At 47.1% G+C, this 21,754-nt stretch overlaps 1 protein-coding gene across 1 annotated transcript; it reads left to right on the plus strand.

The window, feature by feature from the left end:
* The first annotated feature begins 173 nt into the window (after positions 1-173).
* On the plus strand, positions 174-21,162 carry SIAH2 (siah E3 ubiquitin protein ligase 2). Its single transcript, XM_045903553.3, has 2 exons — positions 174-1,230; positions 18,594-21,162. The coding sequence occupies exons 1-2, from the start codon at positions 796-798 to the stop codon at positions 19,149-19,151; spliced, it is 993 nt and encodes a 330-aa protein (XP_045759509.1). The 5' UTR covers positions 174-795; the 3' UTR covers positions 19,152-21,162.
* The last annotated feature ends 592 nt before the right edge of the window (positions 21,163-21,754 follow it).

Genomic DNA, 21,754 nt, shown 5'->3' on the forward strand with positions numbered 1-21,754 from the left:
GACCCAGCGTTCCAGACTCAGCCCGGCTGGCCGCGGCGCACTCCTCCGCTCGCGCGAGGGTGACTCAACCCGGGGAAAGAAAAACCTCACGGGTTTTTCCGACCTGTCCAGGGGCGCCGCGTCCCGCCCCGCCCACCACCCTAGCCCCCGCCCGCCTGAAGTCGTCCTTCTGGTTTGCGCCCGGGGAAACGCCGGCGTGACTCCCCGGGGTGTGGCCTGAGGACTTCGGCGACGCCTCGCCAAAGGGCGGCCCCCTCCTCAACCCGGAAGGCAGAGCCCGCGAGGCAGCGGCGAGCCGGGCGTGCTCACTGGCGCGGGCCGGGCCCGCAGCCTGGGCAGAAGAGACCCGCGCTAGGCGGCCCCCTGCGCGGCCAGCTGGACGCGGGCGGAGTCGGCGCCCCAGCGCAGGGTGGCTCTGCCAGTCCCCGCGCGCCTGAGCGGCCGCACACGTGTCCAGGCGTCACGTCCGCGCGCGCCCCCGGGGCTTGCGTCAGCTGCCGCTTCAGAAGCTGGTGGGCCGGGGTTCTGCGCACCGCTCGGGTTCGGGGCCCGCGACGCCGCCGGGAGGAGGAGTCTGGGGGCGCGGAGGGGTGTTGGGAACGTCGGGGGCCGCGGAGATCGTTGGCGCAGCCCAGTCCCCGGCCTGCCCGGCGCCGGCCGTCTCCGCTGCTCGGTTCCGGGCAGGGCGCGGTGGCGTTGCCTCGGAGCCTGCCGCCCGCGGGGCGTGCACCGCCTTGACCCCGGCGGCCCCGCGGCAGGCAGGCGCCCGCAGTTCCATGGTTGGTTCGGAGCGCGATGAGCCGCCCGTCCTCCACCGGCCCCAGCGCTAACAAACCCTGCAGCAAGCAGCCGCCGCCGCAGCCCCAGCACGCTCCGTCCCCGGCTGCGCCCCCGGCCGCCGCCACCATCTCGGCTGCGGGCCCCGGCTCGTCCGCGGTGCCCGCCGCGGCGGCGGTAATCTCGGGCCCCGGCGGCGGCGGCGGCGGCGGCGGCGGCGGCGGGGCTGGCCCGGTGTCCCCGCAGCACCACGAGCTGACCTCGCTCTTCGAGTGCCCGGTCTGCTTTGACTATGTCCTGCCCCCCATCCTGCAGTGCCAGGCCGGGCACCTGGTATGTAACCAATGCCGCCAGAAGTTGAGCTGCTGCCCGACGTGCAGGGGCGCCCTGACGCCCAGCATCAGGAACTTGGCTATGGAGAAGGTGGCCTCGGCAGTCCTGTTTCCCTGCAAGGTAAGCCCAGGTGCCACCCGCGCACCTTCGCCGGGCGATCTCCCGGAACTCCTGTGTCTTCCAGCCCACTCACAGGAGCTGAGAGGCAGGCAGGTGGCATCTCTTATTTTTTTAAAAAACATGTTTACACTTGTCCACCCTCCCCCATGCCCACCTGTCCACTTTGGGAGTAACTCTGAGCTGACAGTTGCCCCGAGCGCTGACCCCGGACTAATTGGCACGCGATCGTTGTAGAACACATCACAGCTCTCGCCGCCGGGTGCCTGCGTACCCTGCAGAAGTGTGCTTGGTGTGCTCGGTAGGGCTAGGCTGCACCAGTGAAACTTGGACCGGGAAGCTGACTGGGGGGGATTGAGGAGGGAAGAAATGGGCCAGCTAAACGCACCCTTTACCAGCGCTCGGCTTGGAAGGATTGGTGCTCGATTCCTCCTGCGCCCCGCGCCTGCCCTCTGCGCACGCCTGACACGTGGGAGCCCTCAGGAGTGTAGCTAAAAAAAGGGCGCCTACAGCCTGTTTTCCTCCAGCAACAAGAAAACCCTGCAAGCCACGCCTTTCCCTCTCCTAGCCTTCCAAGGACTGGGGAGATTTGTATTTGTACTAAGTGGGGGTGAAAACAAGAGTTGATCAGGAATTTAACTGGAAGGACACGCAAGAGCTGTTAACAGTGCTTCCAAGCCTACCACTTTATTTAGTTTAAAAAGTTATAAGTGCTCTTGCAAAAAATGCAAACCACTCAGAGTCAAGAAAAGTCAAGGGAAAGACCAAGACCTCTCTCCCCCTTTTCCACCATTACTGTGTATCTTTATAGATTTTTTTCTAGCCATATTTTAATACATTTTCACAGCTGAATATAAAATCGTGGATGTCGGTGTGTGTCACAAAGGTTCATAAGCACACACAGTAGACGCAAATTCTCCAGAAATAACTTGTGCAAATTGCTGTTTTAAAGTCATATTATCACGCATATTTTTCTACATCTGAAACGTAGCTCTTTCTCACTGTATTTTAAATGGCTGCATAGTTTTTGTGTGGTCACATTATAGCATCTGTTTACTTACATCTACCACTTGAAAATCTTCAGGAGTAGTTTCAGAGACATACCTCTCTACAGTGCCTCATTATAATCTAGGGCTAGACCATAACGTTCATTTTCTAAACTTAGAAATGGAAATAATGTCATTAATACTTTTGAGTTGTTTTTCTTTTTTCTTTGTAATAGGAACTGTTCTGCCTCTTGGGCCATCTGAGCTGTCTTGCATTTCTCCTTGGTGCTGCTTATTTTTATAGGGCAAGAGCTTATTTTTAAATTAAAAATAGTCACCAGAGAATTGAAGCTTGGGACTCAAGTCAGTAAAATGAGTGATTTAATTTGGTCTGTGCCCTGCCACAAATCCAGTTTAAAATAGCATATTCAAATAAAGGGTTGAATCTGTGTTTGGGCTCTGGGTTTTCAGTTAACCTTAATGAATTACTCTGCTTTCAACCACTTCTCATAGAATGCTAATTCACCCAGCCCAGTAGTTGTTTCTCATCAAATTTGGATAAAATATTTCTATAATTTTTAGGGTCATGAAGAAGGTGGCAGCCTAGTGATCAAGAGAAGATTTGGCAATAGTTGACATAACAGTGGGGGGTATTTGATGTTTGAGATATATTGTGGGGGCTGCCGGGGGTGCCCCACAGGATTTCTGGGGAGCTATCTTTTCAGCTCACTTTTTCCCAGAGCTTCAGCAGCTAATAGAAGAAATGGCTGTAGGTGAATTACAGTTCACAAATGAGCATTTGGTATCAGTCAGTATTCCGTAATTTATTTTTAAAAAGCAATCTCATACGAGCGTTTTGTTGGTCCCAAGAGGACGAGAAGCAAACAGTTGTGCTATATAAAGTGTGAAGTTTCACTTTCAGGGTCTAGGATTCTGGTTCCTACTGAAGCATGTTTTCTCCTAATGTGTAATATGCTAGTGAAGCCCTTCTCGAAAAACAGTTCTCTTGGGAATCAGGGGTACTCCATGTTTCTGACCATGTCAGTGACTCTCTGTGTCCCTATTCTGTATGAATGCAGTTAGGGAACACCATCACTTTGCAAGCTGAAATTAAACAGTCAACCATTCCCTTAGAGCCCAGGTGCCAAGTTCAGAAAGTGATCTTGGGGTCACTTGTGTGTGTGAGATTTATGATGCAGGAGAATGCATGCCTCAACTTTGGTTGACCAATAATCCGAACTATTGACAGGGCAACTCAACCAGTTAGTTTAGATAAACCAAAGTTGGCTTTATACAGCAAGCACCAAAGATATGTCAGTTGAGGAGGACTGAGGGAAATAGGGAGTAGTAAGACCTAGGTCAGACTTCAACAAAATAGATCTGTGTAGCTAGCTAGCTCTTGGCTTGTGCTTGCTCCTGGTAATCATAGGGATTGCCCTGTGACTGCCCCTGCCTGCTCTCAGAATCTCTCTCACGTGGGCTGCCTCATGTGAGAAAAACAATGTTAGACTGAAGTACCAGAACCCAGGTCTGAAGAGTAGCCTGGTGCTGCCATTGTTTGCCTGAGAGACCACCTCTTGGGGGCCTTCATTTCCTCAACTGTAAAGAAAGGGACGAACTGCTTGACTTCTAAGGACCTGTAGCTTCTAGAATACCATGAAAACAAGGGAGGCTGTCTGGAATGGTTATTGGGTGCCCTCTGTGTGCCAGCTACTTTGTGAGGGCCATCGTTTTTTAGTTTGCCTTTCTTTTTTTCCAGGTGAAGAAACAAAATGCCTGTAGAGAGATTAAGTGACTTGTCAAGATCAGTAGGCCAGTTCATCAGCCTGCGTCCCAAAGGCACGCATCCTTTGTGCTACATAGTGATTATGTATATGAGCCTTTATTCCAGGGCTCCACATTGTAACTTAAGGTTGACACCAGTAACAAAACCATCTGATCGGATGAATTTACCAGCTCTGACGGGAATATCCCAATGAGACAACATACATGTTCACTATAAAATTCACTGGCAGGAATTTTATAAGACATGTGGGATGGGAAGGCCAGGGGGAAATAGCCTGCAAACCTAATACTGGGGGGCATGTCACCAGTCCACAGCTCTGGACTGCCTATGCTTCCGTTGGCCCAAAAACAGATTTGTTGCCAAATAGCTTCCTTACAGAGGTATGGGGCCACTTAATTAAAGGCTAGAGTATTGCCAGCGTCTTTGATAGAGGGCATCACGTGCATTGTTAGCTCAGGTCTCCTTTTAAGAAAAGGATCTCTATCAGAGTAGGGCTCTCTTCCACTTGTGATATTTTTAGTCCATTCTATGGCTTGCTCTACTCCTGAGAAGTTTTGACATCCTGTTCCCATATCTCAAACCCACCGTCTCTCAGTGGAGCGTGGGTATAGGGTGAGAAGTGAAGGTTGACACATCTGTGCCCCCACTCAACAGTGTATTTTATTTTAATATCAGCCAAGTATTTCTCTCCACAACTGTAGGGAATGCTAAACCACTTCAGCCCACTTACACTATGATACATTTTCTCTCCTTTTTTTTTTTTTTTTGATTTCTTTTCTCTAAAAGTTTCCAGTAGCACATCTCCAAATAATTATTGAACTGGAAAGCCTAAGTGAGACAAGTCTTCCCTGCATTTGGGTTGTGACAGTGTTGTTTTTATTCCTTAAAATAAAAAGCCAGATAACCCCATTGAAAGTTCAAGCCTCTTCAGTGTGGACAAACCTAAATGCCAGCAGGGACAGGTGATGCAGGAGAGAGGTACCTGACTCGTGGCCCCAGAGTTCAGGAGACCTCAAGGAGCAGTAGAGATGGGAGCCAGAGAACACACCTCCGAAGAGGACAACTTGTGCTCAACTCTGGATGATTGGCAGGGGTGGGAGTATGGATGCAGCAGGCCAGACCTTTGGGTTTTTTCAAGAAAAGCCAGAAATCTGAATTTTTAAAATGCGAAATATCTCTATTTTCTTAACATTGGCCGAATTCATATTTAAATCCAGAACTTGCAGGCCAAACCCACATGTCTGCAGACCAGATTCTGCCTGCCAGTGTGCGACCTCTGATCTGGTTCCCTCTCAGAAAGCATTCACTGAGCCTGGAAGTTTTCATTTTACTCTTACCATACATGAACTTTGGAATTCTGAGAGGTCCCAACTGTAAGTGATTTTATAGCTTATTTTCATCTGTGTTTTGCCAAGAGAATATTCTATTCTGGCCCCCTGGAAAACCTGAACTGTTGTCCTAGTGACTAGATGTTTGACTTTGAACAGGTCAGTTTATTTCTTTGGACCTGAGTGTCTTTAAGAGAAAGAGTTGGACTAAATCATTGTATCAAGAATCCTGTAGGGCGCCCAAGTGGCTCAGTCGGTTCAGTCTCCCTGTGGCTCATGTCATGATCTCGGGGTCCTGAGATCAAGCCCCATGTCGGGCTCCCTGCTCAGTGGGGAGTCTGCTTCTCCCTCTCCCTCTGCCCCTCCCCACCACCCATGTGCTCTCTCTCTGCTCGCTCTCTCACTCTCTCAGATAAATCTTTTTAAAAACTAAAAAAAAAAAAAAACCAATCTTTTTGTGCCCTGAAATTTCAGAATCTAGTAAACTGTTCCAGGGAAGAGAGCACTAGGCCAGAGACAGAACTGGGTCCCCATCCTGGCTTTGTTTGACCTCGGTCCAGTCACATAGTTCCCTGAGCCTGTCTATCTGTCAAAAAGAATGGAGGTAATACCTAGCTGATGGGTGCTCTGAGATCAGATTAGAGCTATTAAGTCTTTTGCTTCATCATTTCAAATGGAAGGTGGGTGGTATCAGGGTGGTTGCTAGGTGATGGGTGATCAGTCACCTAGAAGTCTGAAAGGATACGTCAATTTTCCAGAACCATTTCAAAGATCTTTTCTTCATCTAAAAAGTTCCCCTAAGACAAAGATCATTTACTTGGGATATTATCCCTGTGGTCCTCACTACTGCCTGAAGTTGGACAGGCTTACTCGTGAAAGCATGCGCCAGCAAGCACTGGAGTCCACATACACTGATGGGGAGGCTCAAGATTTTCAAGAACACAATTGACAGTTTTTCAGTGTAAAATTAAGAACATAAGCACTAGGGTGCCTGGGTGGCTCAGTTGGTTAAGCTTCTGCCTTCGGCTCAGGTCATGATCCCAGGGTCCTGGGATCGAGTCCTGCATCAGGCTCTCTGCTTAGCAGGGAGTCTGCTTCTCCCTCTGTGCTCTCCCTCTCTCTCTCTCTCAAACAAATAAATAAAATCTTAAAAAAAACAAAAACCAAAAAAAACAGAAGCACTAGAAATGCTGTGTCGGAGCACTAACATTTAATGCTGATTCTTCACGTAGTTGGCAGCCACTTTTCACAGGTCATCACCTCCTACAGCCAGGAGTCAATCATTGTTACTTAAAGTTGACCTTTGGTACGACCAGCAAGGGGGAGAACCAAAAGGTACAGCAGGTCTAGCCTATAAAATCCCCATCCTGAGATTAGATTCTGCTGTTCTGTGTTAGATCCCTTTTTTGAAGCTCCATAAAAAGTGCCATATGTGTTTGACTACAGTAAGACCTCCCTATAAAATGTCTTAAGAGGGGACACCTGGTGTGGCTCAGTCGTTAAGCGTCTGCCTTCGGCTCAGGTCATGATCCCAGGGTCCTGGGATCGAGTCCCACATCGGGCTCCCTGCTCGGCGGGAAGCCTGCTTCTCCCTCTCCCACTCCCCCTGCTTGTGTTCCCTCTCTCGCTGTGTCTCTCTCTGTCAAATAAGTAAATAAAATCTTTTTAAAAAATAAAAAATAAAATGTCTTAAGAGCCAGACCTGGGCATCTGACAAAATTTGCAAACAGTGGCATCTCTCATTCAAACTCATAAGGTCCCCAATCCTGAGAGGGGTACACAGTAGGTACACATTTGCTGAAGTGAATGCCCAGCCTTCGGGGCCATTGTGTATTGCTAGCAGGTTGTGCAGGGCGTGATTATACATGGGGCAGTAGAATGTGACAACACTCTGCACATCCTGAAAAAATAAGAAAGCTAAAACGTTTTCCTGATTAAGTGTATCTTTATATTAAACCTGAGGGTGTACTTTCAAAGGCTTAGGAGAGATACTGAAAATTCTCTAGCAGAATTTCATCAGCTTTACCCCAGATGCCCATCTAGCTCCATTAGTTTTTTAAAAATTGAGAAACGGTTCTCATTTCCAGTTTCTGCGTGATTTTTAGATGGTATGGTATCTGTGAGTAAAAGGTTACCCGCCCCCCCCCCCAGTTTTCAGCCACAGATACTGTAGATGGATGAAAGATACACCTGTGTTAAATGTGTGGGCCTGGGCCCTATTTTAAAACTTTGAGTCAACAAAGGTAGTATTTTTGGGTTACTCCTTCCCGAGGCTACCTCTTACTCTAGTAGTTTGGAGGGAGGCCATATTTGAACCTCCTAGTCTAGATCCCTGCTCCATCCCCACACGAGGGGTTTGGTGACCTCTCCAAACCTCAGTGGCTCCTTGGTAAAATGGGGTACAGATTGGGTTGCCATGAGGATCAAACATAGTAAGAATTCATGCAAAGAGCCTAGCACAGCCCCAGCACAGGAGAAACACTAAATAAATGTGCACAGTTAGAAGCTAGCAGAAAACAAATGGCAAGTGTCTGAGGTCAGGTCCAAGCATAGACTTGAAAAAGAAAAAAAGAATGTTTTCTGCCACAGATTCCCCCACTGAGCTTCTCTTCCCTCCTCCTAATCATGTAGGTTTTCATACAGCTGGGTACATTGGCCCTGGCATTGGTTTTCCAGTGATAAGACTTACTTTTTTCATTTCTTTATTGCTTTTAGAAGAGAAAGCCTAGTCAGATTAGGCAACGCTTTTTAATGTGTATATTTTATTTTATACATTATAAAACATGGGTTTGGTTTGTTTGTTTGTTTTAAGTAGGCTGCATGCCCAGCATGGTGCCCAACGTGGGGCTTGAACTCATGACCCTGAGATCAAGACCTGAGCTGAGATCCAGACTTGGGACGCTTAACCAACAGACACACAGAAGCCCCTATAAAATATGTTTTTAAAAGTTATGATCATTATTTTTAAATGTAGAATATATAAAATATAAAATCTCATAACAATCCTCCCACCTAGAAATAACCACTACACCATTTTTGCATAAGTCCTTACAGGAGTTTTTTCACTCAAAGAAAAGCAGGTAAGATAGGGAAACCACACGCTATTTTTTCGTCTAACACATCGTGACTGCTTTTCAAGATTGGTAACTAGTCTTAAAGGTCATGTTTAATGGCTGCATAATACTACAATAGGACCAGGATTATTTAACCAAGCTCCCGTTTGTGGTCATTTAATCATTCTGTTTTCTTACTGTTGAAAAAACAATTTTTTAAAGTACTGCTATAACAATCCTTGTGCATAAGAAAGTAATTATTACCTAATGATAACTTCCTAGAAGTTGGGTGGTAGGGCCCAAGGGTATGTATAGAAATCAAAAAGCAGCCAAATTGCGTTCTCACTTGAGATCCTTCACAATTGAGTGTCCATTTCTCGCCAGCCAGCATCACCTACAACGGGTGTTATCCTTTTGGTTTTCTTAATGCTACTGCCTGCCTTTTCTCCGTGGTGTAACCTCAGGCCAGAGCTGGCTCCTTCTGATTACCTACCAACTTTTCATCACATCCACCCTTGCCTGGGAATCTCTTGCAGCCTCTCCCTCCTACAAACCATCTGCCCAGCCAGTCGTTGCCCCATCCCCAACCTCACCCTTCTGAAACTCTGAGTCTAACGGTGGAGACAGACGTGTGAACAGCGCCCTTCGGAAGTAGTAAGAAGGAGCAGAGGAGTCTGGAGACCTCCCAGCAGTGGTGGGGTCAGAGCTACCTTATGAAGGACAAGCTGCAGTTTGCCCAGGAAGAAGAAAGGGATGTTAGATCCTGAGAGGGTTATGTAGGGAGGCTGGTGGAGCTGCTTGTACAGAAGGTTGTTTACCTTGTCTGAACTAGGTGCATGATCTCGTTATTTTCCTAATACTTTGTAAAGGAAACAGGACACAGTATCCTCTCAGAGCGATTTGCCTGAAGTCATGCAGTTTGTAAGTTCAGGGGACAGAAACTCCAGAATGGGCGTTGTATTACCCACACAGTGTCTCTTCTACCTCAACCTCGTGCCTCTTCCGCTACCCGCTTCACCCCACTTCACCCCACTGAGGAACAGTGGTTCCCCCTTCCCATTCCAAAATCACATAATGGCTTTTGGAGGGATGACAGTGGTACCAGAAGGGCCCTCTTATTGGGATTGCCAGGTAAAACACGGGATGCCCACTTAAAATTGAATTGCAGAGAAACAATTTTTGGGGTAATTTCTTTTTTTTTTTTTTTTTTTTTTTTTTAGTGTAAATATAACCCAAACATTACCTGAGACGTACCGGGCATCTCATATTTTTAGTTGCTAAATTTAGCAACCCTAACACTTAAGTCTTCTGGTGAATTCGATTGCTTTAATTGAGAAATAAAGACTGTGGAGGGTTGTAGCACTGTTTGAAGCATGTCAGAACAGTTAATGTGATTATGCAGGGGGAGGCTGGCCTAGGAGAGGAAAGGCATATTGAAAAAGAGGGGGCAAGGTACTAGGAGTGTGGCATAAAGCCTTCAACTCCGGCTCTTATGTTAAGGTGCTTTTGTTTGCTTGAACCTACACTCCGAAGGGACCTTACCAAACTGGTTCTCCAAGACAGTGTGTGGTCCCTGGCTAACTCTGGCCATGGTCAGGTGAGAAGCGTTATTTGGTCAAAAGTCAACTTTTGCTTAAACCTTCTACAATTAAAAACCAGCCCCTGCCAGCCCAAGGAGTCTTTGTAAGGCCAGATGCACCTTGCCCCCCAACCCCCCAATAGCAGGATGTTCTCTGATGACTGCGCTTTTATAATACGCCGAAGTCTTCCACCAAGACACCTTTAGTAAAAAAGCTATCTGCAGCAGTGGGCTTGTCAGGGTTCTCTGAGGCAGGAGGAGGAATTTTTGAGCCCAAGATTTGAATTAGAGTTGCCTTCTCGGGAAGAAAAGTAATGAAGTTTAGATGTCAGTATTTTGTTAGTCTCACCACTGTTTGAGGGTCCCAGAGCCCAGTGATACCACCTTCTCGTGTTAGTATCCGTGAAAGCTTTATGGCATCACTGGCAGAGAATTCTCTCTCTGCACCACCTCATCGTGGAGGTAAGGAGTCTACCATTTGGGTTAGGGAAGATCCACCAAGGTTCTTAGAGGAAGGATGCTAGACAGATGCAGGTTGAGCATCACAATTAAGGCACAAGAAGAGAGTTCACTTTCTCCTGTTGCCCGGGTCTGCACTTCATCAGAGTCCAGGGATGAGTTGACGGTCTCGTGGACGCACTCGGAGCTGATGTGGTGGCCTGCATTAGTGCCCACAGACACAAGGCGCCTGAGCTCTAACTATATGCTTTTTTTATATATATCAGGAAGGATATAGAACATTTTTTTATTTCTTTAAGATTTTATTTATTTGACACACACACACAGAGAAGTGCGCTCACAAGCAGGGGGAGCGACAGGCAGGGGCAGAGGGAGAAGCAGGCTCCCCGCTGAGCAGGGAGCCCGATGCGGGACTCGATCCCAGGACCCTGGGCCGAAGGCAGACATTTAAGCGACTGAGCCACCCAGGCGCCCCGCTCTAACTGTATTCTACCAGTGGTTGTAAACTCACTTTAAGCAAGAGGAATATATAGCCGTCTGAATGACAACAGTATCGTCGTTTCTCCACCTATGTGAGGTTTCAGAAAAGCTTCAAACACGCCCATCCCAAATAGTTTATGTAAATAAAATATGTGAAAAGCATTTATCAAAAATAACAAACCCACACTGGCTGAAGTCTGAAATAAACATTTTTCCTCATATAATCTTAAGGTCTATTGAATTTTTTAAAATTCTAAGTTCCCTAGTAAGACTTCTAATTAAAGTAAAATTAACACACAGTGGAGAACAGTCATCTTCTGCAGGTAAATCTAATATGTATTCATTTATCTACACATATCAGGTGGGTGGGAAGCAGGCAATAAATCAGTAAATCAATAAAATTAATAGACCCATAAGTTAACTAGAAAATAACCTGGGATCATCATCCACTGATATCTTGAGGCCAGATTAACACACTTTAGTCACGAAGGAGCTAGTTTGAATTGCTAGAAGTCCTTTTTAAAAGTGGTAAAGTCTAAGTTCAACCTCTGGTTAAAACGTAAGTTTCACCATGATTTGATTCTGTACAAGGCTTAGCTACAACTCCCATTCGAATAAGTCTCAAGAGTGTTGAGAAGATAGAGACCTCTATCAGTAGTCCCCTAATTATCTGCTGATCAGTCATAATAAGTTATACCACCAGGAGCTCATCCTTCCAGCCAAACTCATACAACTCTGATTCCATCTATGGGTTCACCCCGCAGTAGTAAAAGGGGTTTACCTGTGTAAGCAAAAGGGGGTGTGGGTAGCTTCATTCCTGGAGCCTCTTTCTAACATGTCTGGAGTCAAATAGAGGAGTTTCCCATGGACCACTAAGCATGGTGGATAATGAAACTGCAGTAGCCAGAAACTACATATAGTCCAGGCCCACAGATTTGTAAGGTGCCCACAAACTTTTAAAGGATCAGAGGAGTAATGGAGAAGGCTTTATCTTCCATGGGGTTGCAGGGAACTCAGAGAAGTGTTGGTTATTATAACAATGGTGTCTTCTTCATTGAAAAATTTGACTGGTTCACTACAATGAGTTCCAAGAGCTTCTCGTAAAAGAAAAACTATTGACTGACTTCTGTTTATCTGTAGATACGCACTTAAAAGTGTATTTTCTTAAAAAAAATAACCTAGTATAATAAAACAATTCATTCAACCTTCTCTGCCAAAAGAATCTCTATTCCATAAAGGATAAATACGCTAACTTAGTCTCTGAATTTTTTAACACATTTTTATTTATTTATTTATTTTTTATATATTTATTTGAGAGAGAGAATGAGAGATAGCACGAGAGGGAAGAGGGTCAGAGGGAGAAGCAGACCCCCCGCGGAGCAGGGAGCCCGATGCGGGACTCGATCCCGGGACTCCAGGATCATGACCTGAGCCTAAGGCAGTCGCTTAACCAACTGAGCCACCCAGGCGCCCCACGTTTTTATTTTTATATGATTTCAAATGTCCACAACAGTCATAATAATACAAAACTATTCTTATATATCCTTTATCCAAATTCACCAATTGTTTCCTTTTAGCCCCATTTGCTTTATCATTTTGGGTGCTCTCTATTCATACATACATTTATTTAGCCATTTCAATGTAAAATGCAGGTGTCCTGCCCCTTTGCCGCTAAATACTGCACTGGGTTTCTCCTAAAAACAAGGACGTCTGCTTGTATAATTATGGTCCAGTTATCAAAATCAGGAAATGTGACATGCATAGATACTAGTATCTACTCCACAGTCCGTATTCAAACTTCAGCTGCTGCCCCAATAATGCCCTTTGTGGCAGTTTTGGTTTCCCAGTCTGGGGTCCTGCATCACATTCAGCCATATGTGTGCATTTCTTGATCATTACAGCTCATTAGATGGACGGAGAAGCTCAGTTTGCTTGTGGTTACTCTCAGACAAGGTCATTGCTTGGATTTAATTCAAAAGTTGATGAGCATCAACAACAAAATACTGAGTGTGTTTTGTCTTTCCTGAGACACTCTCCTTTGAGGCGCTGGCAGATACTTTGCTAATAAATTTCAGTTTCCTAGGAGGTGTAAGCAGGCAGACGCAGGGCGGTTACCCCCCAGTCCCCGAGCAGGGACGTGCCCCTGCCCAGAGCTCAGGGCGCCTCCATTGTAGTAGACTGTTGATTGTTGAAGCTCAGGAAATCGTTCTTGAATTGCACGGACTCACATTTAATTAAATAGATTAAGTGACTTGTTCTAAACCAGTCACAAGATCCGTGACCTTCACTAGCACCCCAGCTAAGCAGGGTTATTCTGTTGATATACTCATTCCATAAACAAATACAATGTGACTGCGTTTATTAGGTAAATAACAGGTGTCTAGTGTTTGTTTTCTGACGTACCTCATCATATTTGTAAGTAAACGGGTTTCTGTGCCAAAAAAGGAAACTCTCCCTAAATTCAACTGAAATACAACCTTCATACCCCATGCCCAGGAAAAGAATTGGCACTATTTACTGCTTTCTACAAAGACTTAAAAAGGAGGCACGGGGTCACACATTGCCCTTTATGGCAGAACGTGTTTGCACAAGACTTTTGAGCCACCGCAACCTGAAAAGTTGCTAAAGAGAAGTCAGAAATGTTATTTCAACATTTGTTTCTCATTCTGCTGGGTCAGCCTCCCGCTCCCTATGTCTTCTTGAGCTTTGGGCTTCTGTGCGTGGTTGTGTCTCTGTCCCCCTCCCCCGAAAGAGGTTGACTTAAAGTGAATTTCCTCCTCACCCCACCCCCAGGGGACATGCGCAGCTGTTCCCCAGTGGAGAAAGCTCATTTATAGCTGTGGACGTGTGCCGGGGGCACACAGGCAGCCCAGGTGTGTGCAGGAAGAGCCAGGCATCTCAAGGGAAGCAGGCATCCTCTGAACCCTCCCTGTTTGGTGGGGCAAAGCCCTAGGCAGAGTGTGCAAAGTGAAACCTCAGAACCTTCTTGCCAGGTACCAGCGAAGTCGGGAGGGCCTAATTACTGGGTACTTACTGGCAAGGCGCTGCTCCTCATTCCTTAGGGAGAGGCGCTTTCAGGGCTGTCTTTCTCCCTGCAATCCAGGGAAGAAGTCAGTATTAGGACCTGCTTCTAGAAGCAGTCCATCCGTGGACCCTGGGTCTTGTGTGTGGAGGGTTGGGGACTGGAGGTCCAGGCAGATGTGAATTCTTTCTTTTACTTCAAAATGTTCCTTGACTCCCAAGCGATTGTGTACCATGAAAGAGCACTCGATGAAGAGCAAGGGAGTGCAGGGCTCTGCCTGTAGTGTGGCCTCAAATGGCCGAGTAGCCCAGTAGCCCGGATGAGTCAGTCAGGCTGTAAAACGGGTAGAACTAGCAGCCTAGCCTACCTCCATGGTTTGCAAACCACCGAGTTCTAGTTGTGTGTCTCAGCTGGCAGCTGGTGTCCTCGGTAGCGCCTGTTGGGCAGGGCAGTGACCAGCCTGACCTGCTTACTGGTGTGGGCCCCTCCTCACAGCTGTCATTGTGGCTGCCCAGGCAGGTTTTGTCATCCGTCAAAATCAACCCCAGGCCGTTTTGCCCTTCCCCAGACATTTGGCCATGCCTGTGACATTTCTGGTTGTCACGGTGGGGGAGGGGAAGATTGCTACTGGCATCCAGTGGGTAGAGACCAAGGATGCCGCTAATCTGCCTACAATACACCGCACAGCCCCCACCACAAAGGATTATCTGGTCTAAAACATCAGTACAGCTATTCCACCACTTTTTGAATGTTCACTTGACGTTACTTTGCTTTTATAAAAGACCTGTTTGTGCTAACCAAAAGAAATCCGAAGAGGATTTTCAGTATTACCAAAAAAAAAAAAAAAAAAAGGCAGAAAGGGAAAATAGCATTCAGCATTTCTCTTGCAGTGTGCATCCTGAGCAGCAGGAGTGGCCTCCCCAAGCTCCTTTCCTGGGACCTACACTCAGCATCTCAGCATCAAGACTCCATAGCTTTGAACTGCATCTGTGAGCATCTGTGCTTTATCTCAATTGATTTTGTGCATCCGTTAGCAAGATGTGTCCTAAGGTATCAGAAAAGCCCAAGAGAGGTTATTTTTTGGAACTAGGAATGCTCGAAAATTTTTCCATATAAGTTAATGGTAATTGCTTCTTTGCCTTCTGCCATTTGTCTTCCGAAGGGTTTCATGGGAACACTGTACTTTCAGATATCGGGGAAAACCTGTAGTGCTACCGTAGAGAATCCCGGAAAATAAACTAAATTGTCAGTCAAGTCCCCGAAGGAATCTGGACCTGCGTTCTCATTTAGGTTGTATCCCCCACTGTTTGCTCCGCTCACCCCATGCTAGAACCAGATGGAACTGCTCCATCCATCATCTACTTTGCCCACAGTGAAACTTTCCGTCTCTCCTCCTCATCCCATCCCCACTTTGAAATCACCTGTCACCCCTCTGGTCATACTTCGCGTAGCTCTCTGTACTTTTGATATTTGTGAGTTGTTTGTTGCTTGGTGTGGCCCCTCTCGACAGGAACCACCACAAGGGTCTGCAGTGGATTCCCTCTGGGTGCTCTAGGACAGAGGTTGGCAGTTCTTAGGAACCCTTGGCGCCTGTCGGGAAAACGCAAGCTAGGGGCCAGGGTAATTTGGGTGTGCTGCTCAGAGGCACCTAGATAGTTCTGCAATGTCAGGGAATCCATAGACCCTGAACCCTCCCTCCGATCCCTGGATGAAAGCCCCTATTCTAGAACAATGCCGAGACGGTAACAAGGCTGAAGTGTGGCGTAAGAGTGCGTGTGTCTGTGTGTGCATCAGTGCACGCCTATTTAAAGTGTAGATTTTTCTTTTTAGAGATCATCTCTTACATAGTCATCATAAAAGTAGCACCAGTGGTCATGAAGACATGCCCTCACCTATGATGGAAAAGAGAAGGAATAGATTGGCTTTAAAGTTCAGCTTGTTTAGGGGCACCTGGGTGGCTCAGTCGTTAAGCATCTGCCTTCGGCTCAGGTCATGATCCCAGGTTCCTGGGATCGAGCCCCACATCGGGCTCTCTGCTCCGTGGGAGGCCTGCTTCTCTCTCTCTCCCACTCCCCCTGCTTGTGTTCCCTCTCTTGCTGTGTCTCTCTCTGTCAAATAAATAAATAAAATCTTTAAAAAAAAAAAAAAAAAGTTCAGCTTGTTTAGAAAAAGCAGAGTAAGCACCTCATACTTTAAAAATGTATTTATTTAAGGGGCGCCTGGGTGGCTCAGTTGTTAAGCATCTGCCTTCGGCTCGGGTCATGATCCCAGGGTCCTGGGATTGAGCCCCACGTCGGGCTCCCTGCTCCACAGGAGGCCTGCTTCTCCCTCTCCCATTCCCCCTGCTTGTGTTCCCTCTCCCGCTGTGTCTGTCAAATAAATAGTCTTTAAAATATATTTATTTATTTATTTAAGTTAATAGAGGCTGTAGCAAGACACTTTTTTGTAAGGTCATTGTCCACACAAATGCTCAGTAATGCCTTTTCTATTTGTGTCGCTTGGGGGAGGTTCCCTGTTCTCTATATTTGGGTCGAAGGAAGAGTGTCTGGCTTGTAGGGCAAACCACATAATCCCGAGTATAAATAAATATTCTACCTGAGCTACACGAGAAAAAGTTCTAAAATAATCGCTGGACGATAAATATTTGTCGTACATCTGAGTCCGTGAACGTGGAGTCGTTTGGGGCTTTGGGTCAGGGAAGAGGTGCAGGTGGTACTTTTCTGGACGCTCTTTGCCAAAGTTCATCGCGTTCCTGGAGCTGTTCCTGGGCAGCTGTGGTAAACAGCCCATTCTGAAACTTCTTCAGATCCAGAGATTAGGGGCTTGTTTCGGCCAGAGAATGTTCCAGGCTTTGGGCTAATTCTTGCTATTTTTATTGTGTGTAATGTGTGCGTTTAAAGTGGGCATAAATGCCTCACCCCTCACTCACAGAAGAACATCAGAAGGTTCTGTATTCCTAACCACACTCTAGATTTAAAACAGAGTTAATAGGGATTTGGGTGTTTGAAGGCTTTACTGTTAGAAACACCAAGTAGAAATATATATGGATAAATTAAAGTTTGTTTCTCCTTCTGATGATAAAGTTTTTTATACCCCGTGCTTTTAAAATTAGTCCATGGTTCAGAAAGGCGAATAAGCGCTCCCTATGGGCAAAGTAAATAGCAGGGAAATACTTCTACCAGTTTCCACCGAAGGTTGTTATAATCCACTTTAGGTATCGGGGAGGAGCCAGCTGCATTTCTTTCTTGAAGCCAACCCCTCCTTCCTTGCTGGGGAGATTCATCTCCCTAAGAGTGGAGCTGGCCCCCCCAGTGACTGTAGCTTAGGGTCCTGTATGGAGAAGGTGCTCGGTGTCTGCTTGTTGCGAGTGATAAATTCATCTACAAAGGTTAGAATTCGACTGACTTAAAGTTTATAAGGGGTTTATTCCTTCCGCAGGATATAGAGGCTTTGTTTTGTGAGCAGATGGACACCGCATCGTAGGCATAGGACCTGGCCCTGCCCTCATTTGCTGTCTTCCTGTCTCGGGAAGGGGTGGGAGAATCCAAGTGAGGTAACCCAGACAGTTTACCTGCCAGTGCTCCGGCTCCCTAGTTTCACCCAAAAAGGTGATTCAGCTCTCCTTATTCTTTACAAGACAACAGCGCAGTTCTCTGGGCAAGTGTCTACTTGTGGGCTGATTCCCCATCTGGTATCTAGGAATTAACACTGTCATTCTTGTGAAGGTTGGGAGCAGGAGTCTAATTCCTTTTGGTGTGGTCTTTTCCCAAGATAGGTGCGATTTATTCATCAGAAATGTGATCCCAAGTGCAGGGGAGAAAAAGGTTTTGTCCCTACCCTATTATGGCAGCATTGGGGACTGGCCATATCCCAATCCTCGCCTGGGAGCCTACCCTGGGACCACTTTAGTTCCCCTGCCTCCGGGGCCTGGCATGAGGGCCTGACCTATGTGGTCATGAAGATGGGCGCTGGGACTTGAGGAAGCGGTCTGGACCCTTCTCATTTTTAACCTCCACTGGTTGGAACCAAACTAGCCAACAGGGTCCTGAGTTAGTACCCAAAAAGTATGTCCAAAGCCCCTTGGGGTTGGGGGGTTAAAAGGTGGAGAAAATGAGGTAATATTTCTAGCGATGTGAGGGGGGTCCAGCCCTCTCCTGCCCTGGCTGGTCACTCCGGCCGGCAAGAGCGGGGACCGTCCCACAGCCTTCCTGCCAGTCACTGATTTGAGCCAGGAAGAAGGCGCAGGGGACAACCAAGAGGGGCTCTACCGCTTTCCTAATTGTCTTTAGGGGAAAACCAGTCTGGAGGCCACATATCCCTTGCCCAACCCTATGCCTAAGCCATTTTAAATTTTACAAAATTCTTTAAATTCACAGAAAACATGGGGCAGGCCAGGTTTTCTAGGGCTGGCTCAGCAGTCACTGGTACGTTTTCGGCGATGTTGGAACGGCATGCCGTCCGTTCCTGGGGGAGGAAACTCCCCCGATTTTCTGGCCGGCGGGACCGATGACCCGTACGAACGGAGGCTTGTTGGTCGTAACTCCGGCGCTCCCCTGGAGCGAGCGTAGTCGGAACGAGCCTAGAGTTCCAGGCCGGCAGCGCACGTGGGTGAGCCCTCTCGGCGGAGCTGTGCGCAGGCGCGGCGGCTCACGCGTTTCTTTCCGCTCTTGCAGTACGCCACCACGGGCTGCTCCCTGACCCTGCACCACACGGAGAAGCCAGAGCACGAAGACATCTGTGAATACCGCCCCTACTCCTGCCCTTGCCCCGGGGCCTCCTGCAAGTGGCAGGGGTCCTTGGAAGCCGTGATGTCCCATCTCATGCACGCCCACAAAAGCATCACCACCCTGCAGGGAGAAGACATCGTCTTCCTAGCCACGGACATTAACCTGCCGGGGGCCGTCGACTGGGTGATGATGCAGTCGTGCTTCGGCCACCATTTCATGCTGGTGCTGGAGAAGCAAGAGAAGTACGAGGGCCACCAGCAGTTCTTCGCCATCGTGCTGCTCATCGGCACCCGCAAGCAAGCCGAGAACTTTGCCTACAGACTGGAGCTGAACGGGAACCGGCGGAGACTGACCTGGGAGGCCACGCCCCGGTCCATCCACGACGGCGTGGCGGCGGCCATCATGAACAGCGACTGCCTTGTGTTTGACACAGCCATAGCGCATCTGTTTGCGGATAATGGCAACCTTGGAATCAATGTGACCATTTCTACGTGTTGTCCATGAGGCGCCGCAGTTATCTGGGCCCAGGGCTCTATGGGGAATAAAGGTTTTTACAGATGTTCTATTCGCTGTGTCTTCACGGATCAAGACCCACAGTTAACCCCATGTTCTGTTTGAACAAGCAGCTTCCCATCTGGCATTGGCCCAACAGAGTTCGTTAAACAGGGATGAATGCGGTTGGCCTGCTAGTCATTTGGAGTCTGTTCTGTGATCTAAAATCAACTTTGTTATTAAATTTTATTTACTTCCTGAACAGCACTTGACAGGTTGCTCAGGGCTCCTGTAGACCAGTACGTTAGGAATGGAGGCTCCTTCCTGCCTGACTCCCTCTCTTGGTTCCTCCAAGTGGACAAAAGCACAGTGACTGTCGATAGATTCCTTAACTTTTACCTTTTTAGGGGAGTAGGAATTGTTTTAATGCATTTTAAACAGTGTTCTCAAACTGGATGGCTAGCCAATAGACAGAATCACCTGTAGTTCTCATCTGAAACATCCAGATCTGGGGAGCCTGTGAATTTAACAATCTCGTCAGGTGATTCTGTTCGACAATAAAGTTTGAGAATTGCTGGATTAAATTGTGGAAAGGGTCCAGATTTTAAAGGTGCTTTACGATTGCCCTCTACTGATACTGTTTGTCTTTCTACTATTTCATGCCCCCACCACCTACCATTCCCAAATTAAAACCAGAACTGCAGATCCCCATGAACACACTCCTGAGATTTGGTCACTCTCTTGTGTTTGGGGTGAATTGCCTAGGAAAGCAAATCATATGGCCACTGATAGTTACCACATAGTTTTTGCTCATCACTAGTACAGATGACCTGTTTACATGTGGCTTCCCTCAGAGGCCATCCTTGACTGTAGATGGTGGGAAAGACTAGATCAGTAGAGTTGGAAAAGCTTTATAACCGGTGTCATATGCTTGCTATTTAAAGGTATGTGTTGGATTGTTGTTGTTTTTTGCCACATTCACTTTAGTTTTTTAATAAATACTTTCCAAAAATGAATATCATGCTGCTTTTTCCCAGTTGTATAATGTTTATGTATTGGGTGCTTACTGTGTACAGGTACGTGAAACCTCACCACTACCTTGGGCTTGCAGCTATCACTATTTCCACATGAAGAAATAGTCATTTGTCCCAGGTCCTGACACGGGTCTGTCTTAGAACTGGGGTCCAAACTCACTTCCCTGCACCATGCACAGTCCTCGGTGTTACTGGTCTCTTCCTTGGAGATGTTCTTTCAAGTGCCAGCACTTGTGGAAGAAGAGTATTTCTCCTGTGTTACAGAATCAGAAGGAAGAGCCTTGGCTAAAGCTGACGTCCAGAGTGTCCCAGGTTTGAGCCAGGGTGACCCACTCTCTCAGTCCCAATCCTGAACTGTCAGAGGAATTCCGAACATTAGCCCCATATGCCTGGTGCGGATGGAAGACTGCTTAACTGAGCGGCCCAATGACATTAGCATAGCACCCAATGGAAGGGATGGCTTTAAAGTTGTTTTCGTCTTTTAGGTGAGATGCAGTGTTGAGTTTTTGTCCAGGATAGGTTCTAGAAAAGGTTCTAGAAAGTTTCACTGTACACAGCTCGGCCACAGACATTTCTGCCACGAGTGTTATTGCCACAAACATTTTCACTGCCTAACTAATTGGCCATAAGGCAATTTTGCCATGAAAGACAAAAACCACAAAAAATAAAAGTGGGAGATTCATTAAAAAGGACATAATGAAGGGCGCCTGGGTGGCTCAGATGGTTAAGCGTCTGCCTTCGGCTCAGGTCATGGTCCCAGGGTCCTGGGATCAAGCCCTGCATTATTGGGCTCCTTGCTCCACAGGGAGCCTGCTTCTCCCTCTCCCACTCCCCTGCTTGTGTTCCCTCTCTCGCTGTGTCTCCCTCTGTCAAATAAATAAAAGCTTTAAAAAAAAAAGGGCATAATGAAACATGAAAAATAACAAAACAAAAAGATTATTGTGGAATACAAAATATTTTTTTAGAGAGAGAGTGTGGGAGCGGGGTGGGAGGAGGGAGAGGCCAAAGGAGAGGGAAAGGGAGAGAGAATCTTCAGCAGGCTCCATGCCCAGCATGGAGCCCAACACGGAGCTCTATCTCACGACCCTATGATCATGACCCGAGCCAAAATCAAGAGTCAGACGCTTAACTGACTTGAGCCACCGAGGTGCTCCAGAATACAAAATATTTGAATACATTTAAAACGTGTGTAAAATGTGATACTGCACAAATAACTGATTTTAGTTGGTGGATTATACCTAATCACTGGTCTTCAAGTCTTTCATTCATAGTATTACACTTTTTTTTGCTTGTTGATTAGTCTCCTTGTTCAGCATCACACTTTTTACTTTTTTGCTAAAATTTCTTCCTTCATTAAGAAAGGTAGCAGCGTGGGCGCCTGTGTGGCTCAGATGGTTAAGCGTCTGTCTCCGGCTCAGGTCATGCTCCCAGGGTCCTGGGATCGAGTCCTGCATCGGGCTCTCTGCTCCTTGGGAGCCTGCTTCTCCCTCTGCCTCTCTCTCTCTCTCTGTCTCTCATGAATAAATAAATAAAATCTTTAAAAAAAAAAAAAAGAAAGAAAGAAAGGTAGCAGCTTCCCAG

The sequence above is a fragment of the Mirounga angustirostris genome, unplaced genomic scaffold, assembly GCF_029215605.1.
Source record: "Mirounga angustirostris isolate CCGP_5_RB_7025 unplaced genomic scaffold, mMirAng1.0.hap1 SCAF_1, whole genome shotgun sequence".
Taxonomy (NCBI): Eukaryota; Metazoa; Chordata; class Mammalia; order Carnivora; family Phocidae; genus Mirounga; species Mirounga angustirostris.

What these genes read in the sequence shown, in the direction of transcription:
- SIAH2 (XM_045903553.3), top strand. Translation starts at nt 796, where the DNA reads ATGAGCCGCCCGTCCTCCACCGGCCCCAGCGCTAACAAACCCTGCAGC. An exon ending in CAGTCCTGTTTCCCTGCAAG is followed by an intron (nt 1,231 to 18,593) that starts GTAAGCCCAGGT and finishes CCGCTCTTGCAG; the next exon opens with TACGCCACCACGGGCTGCTC.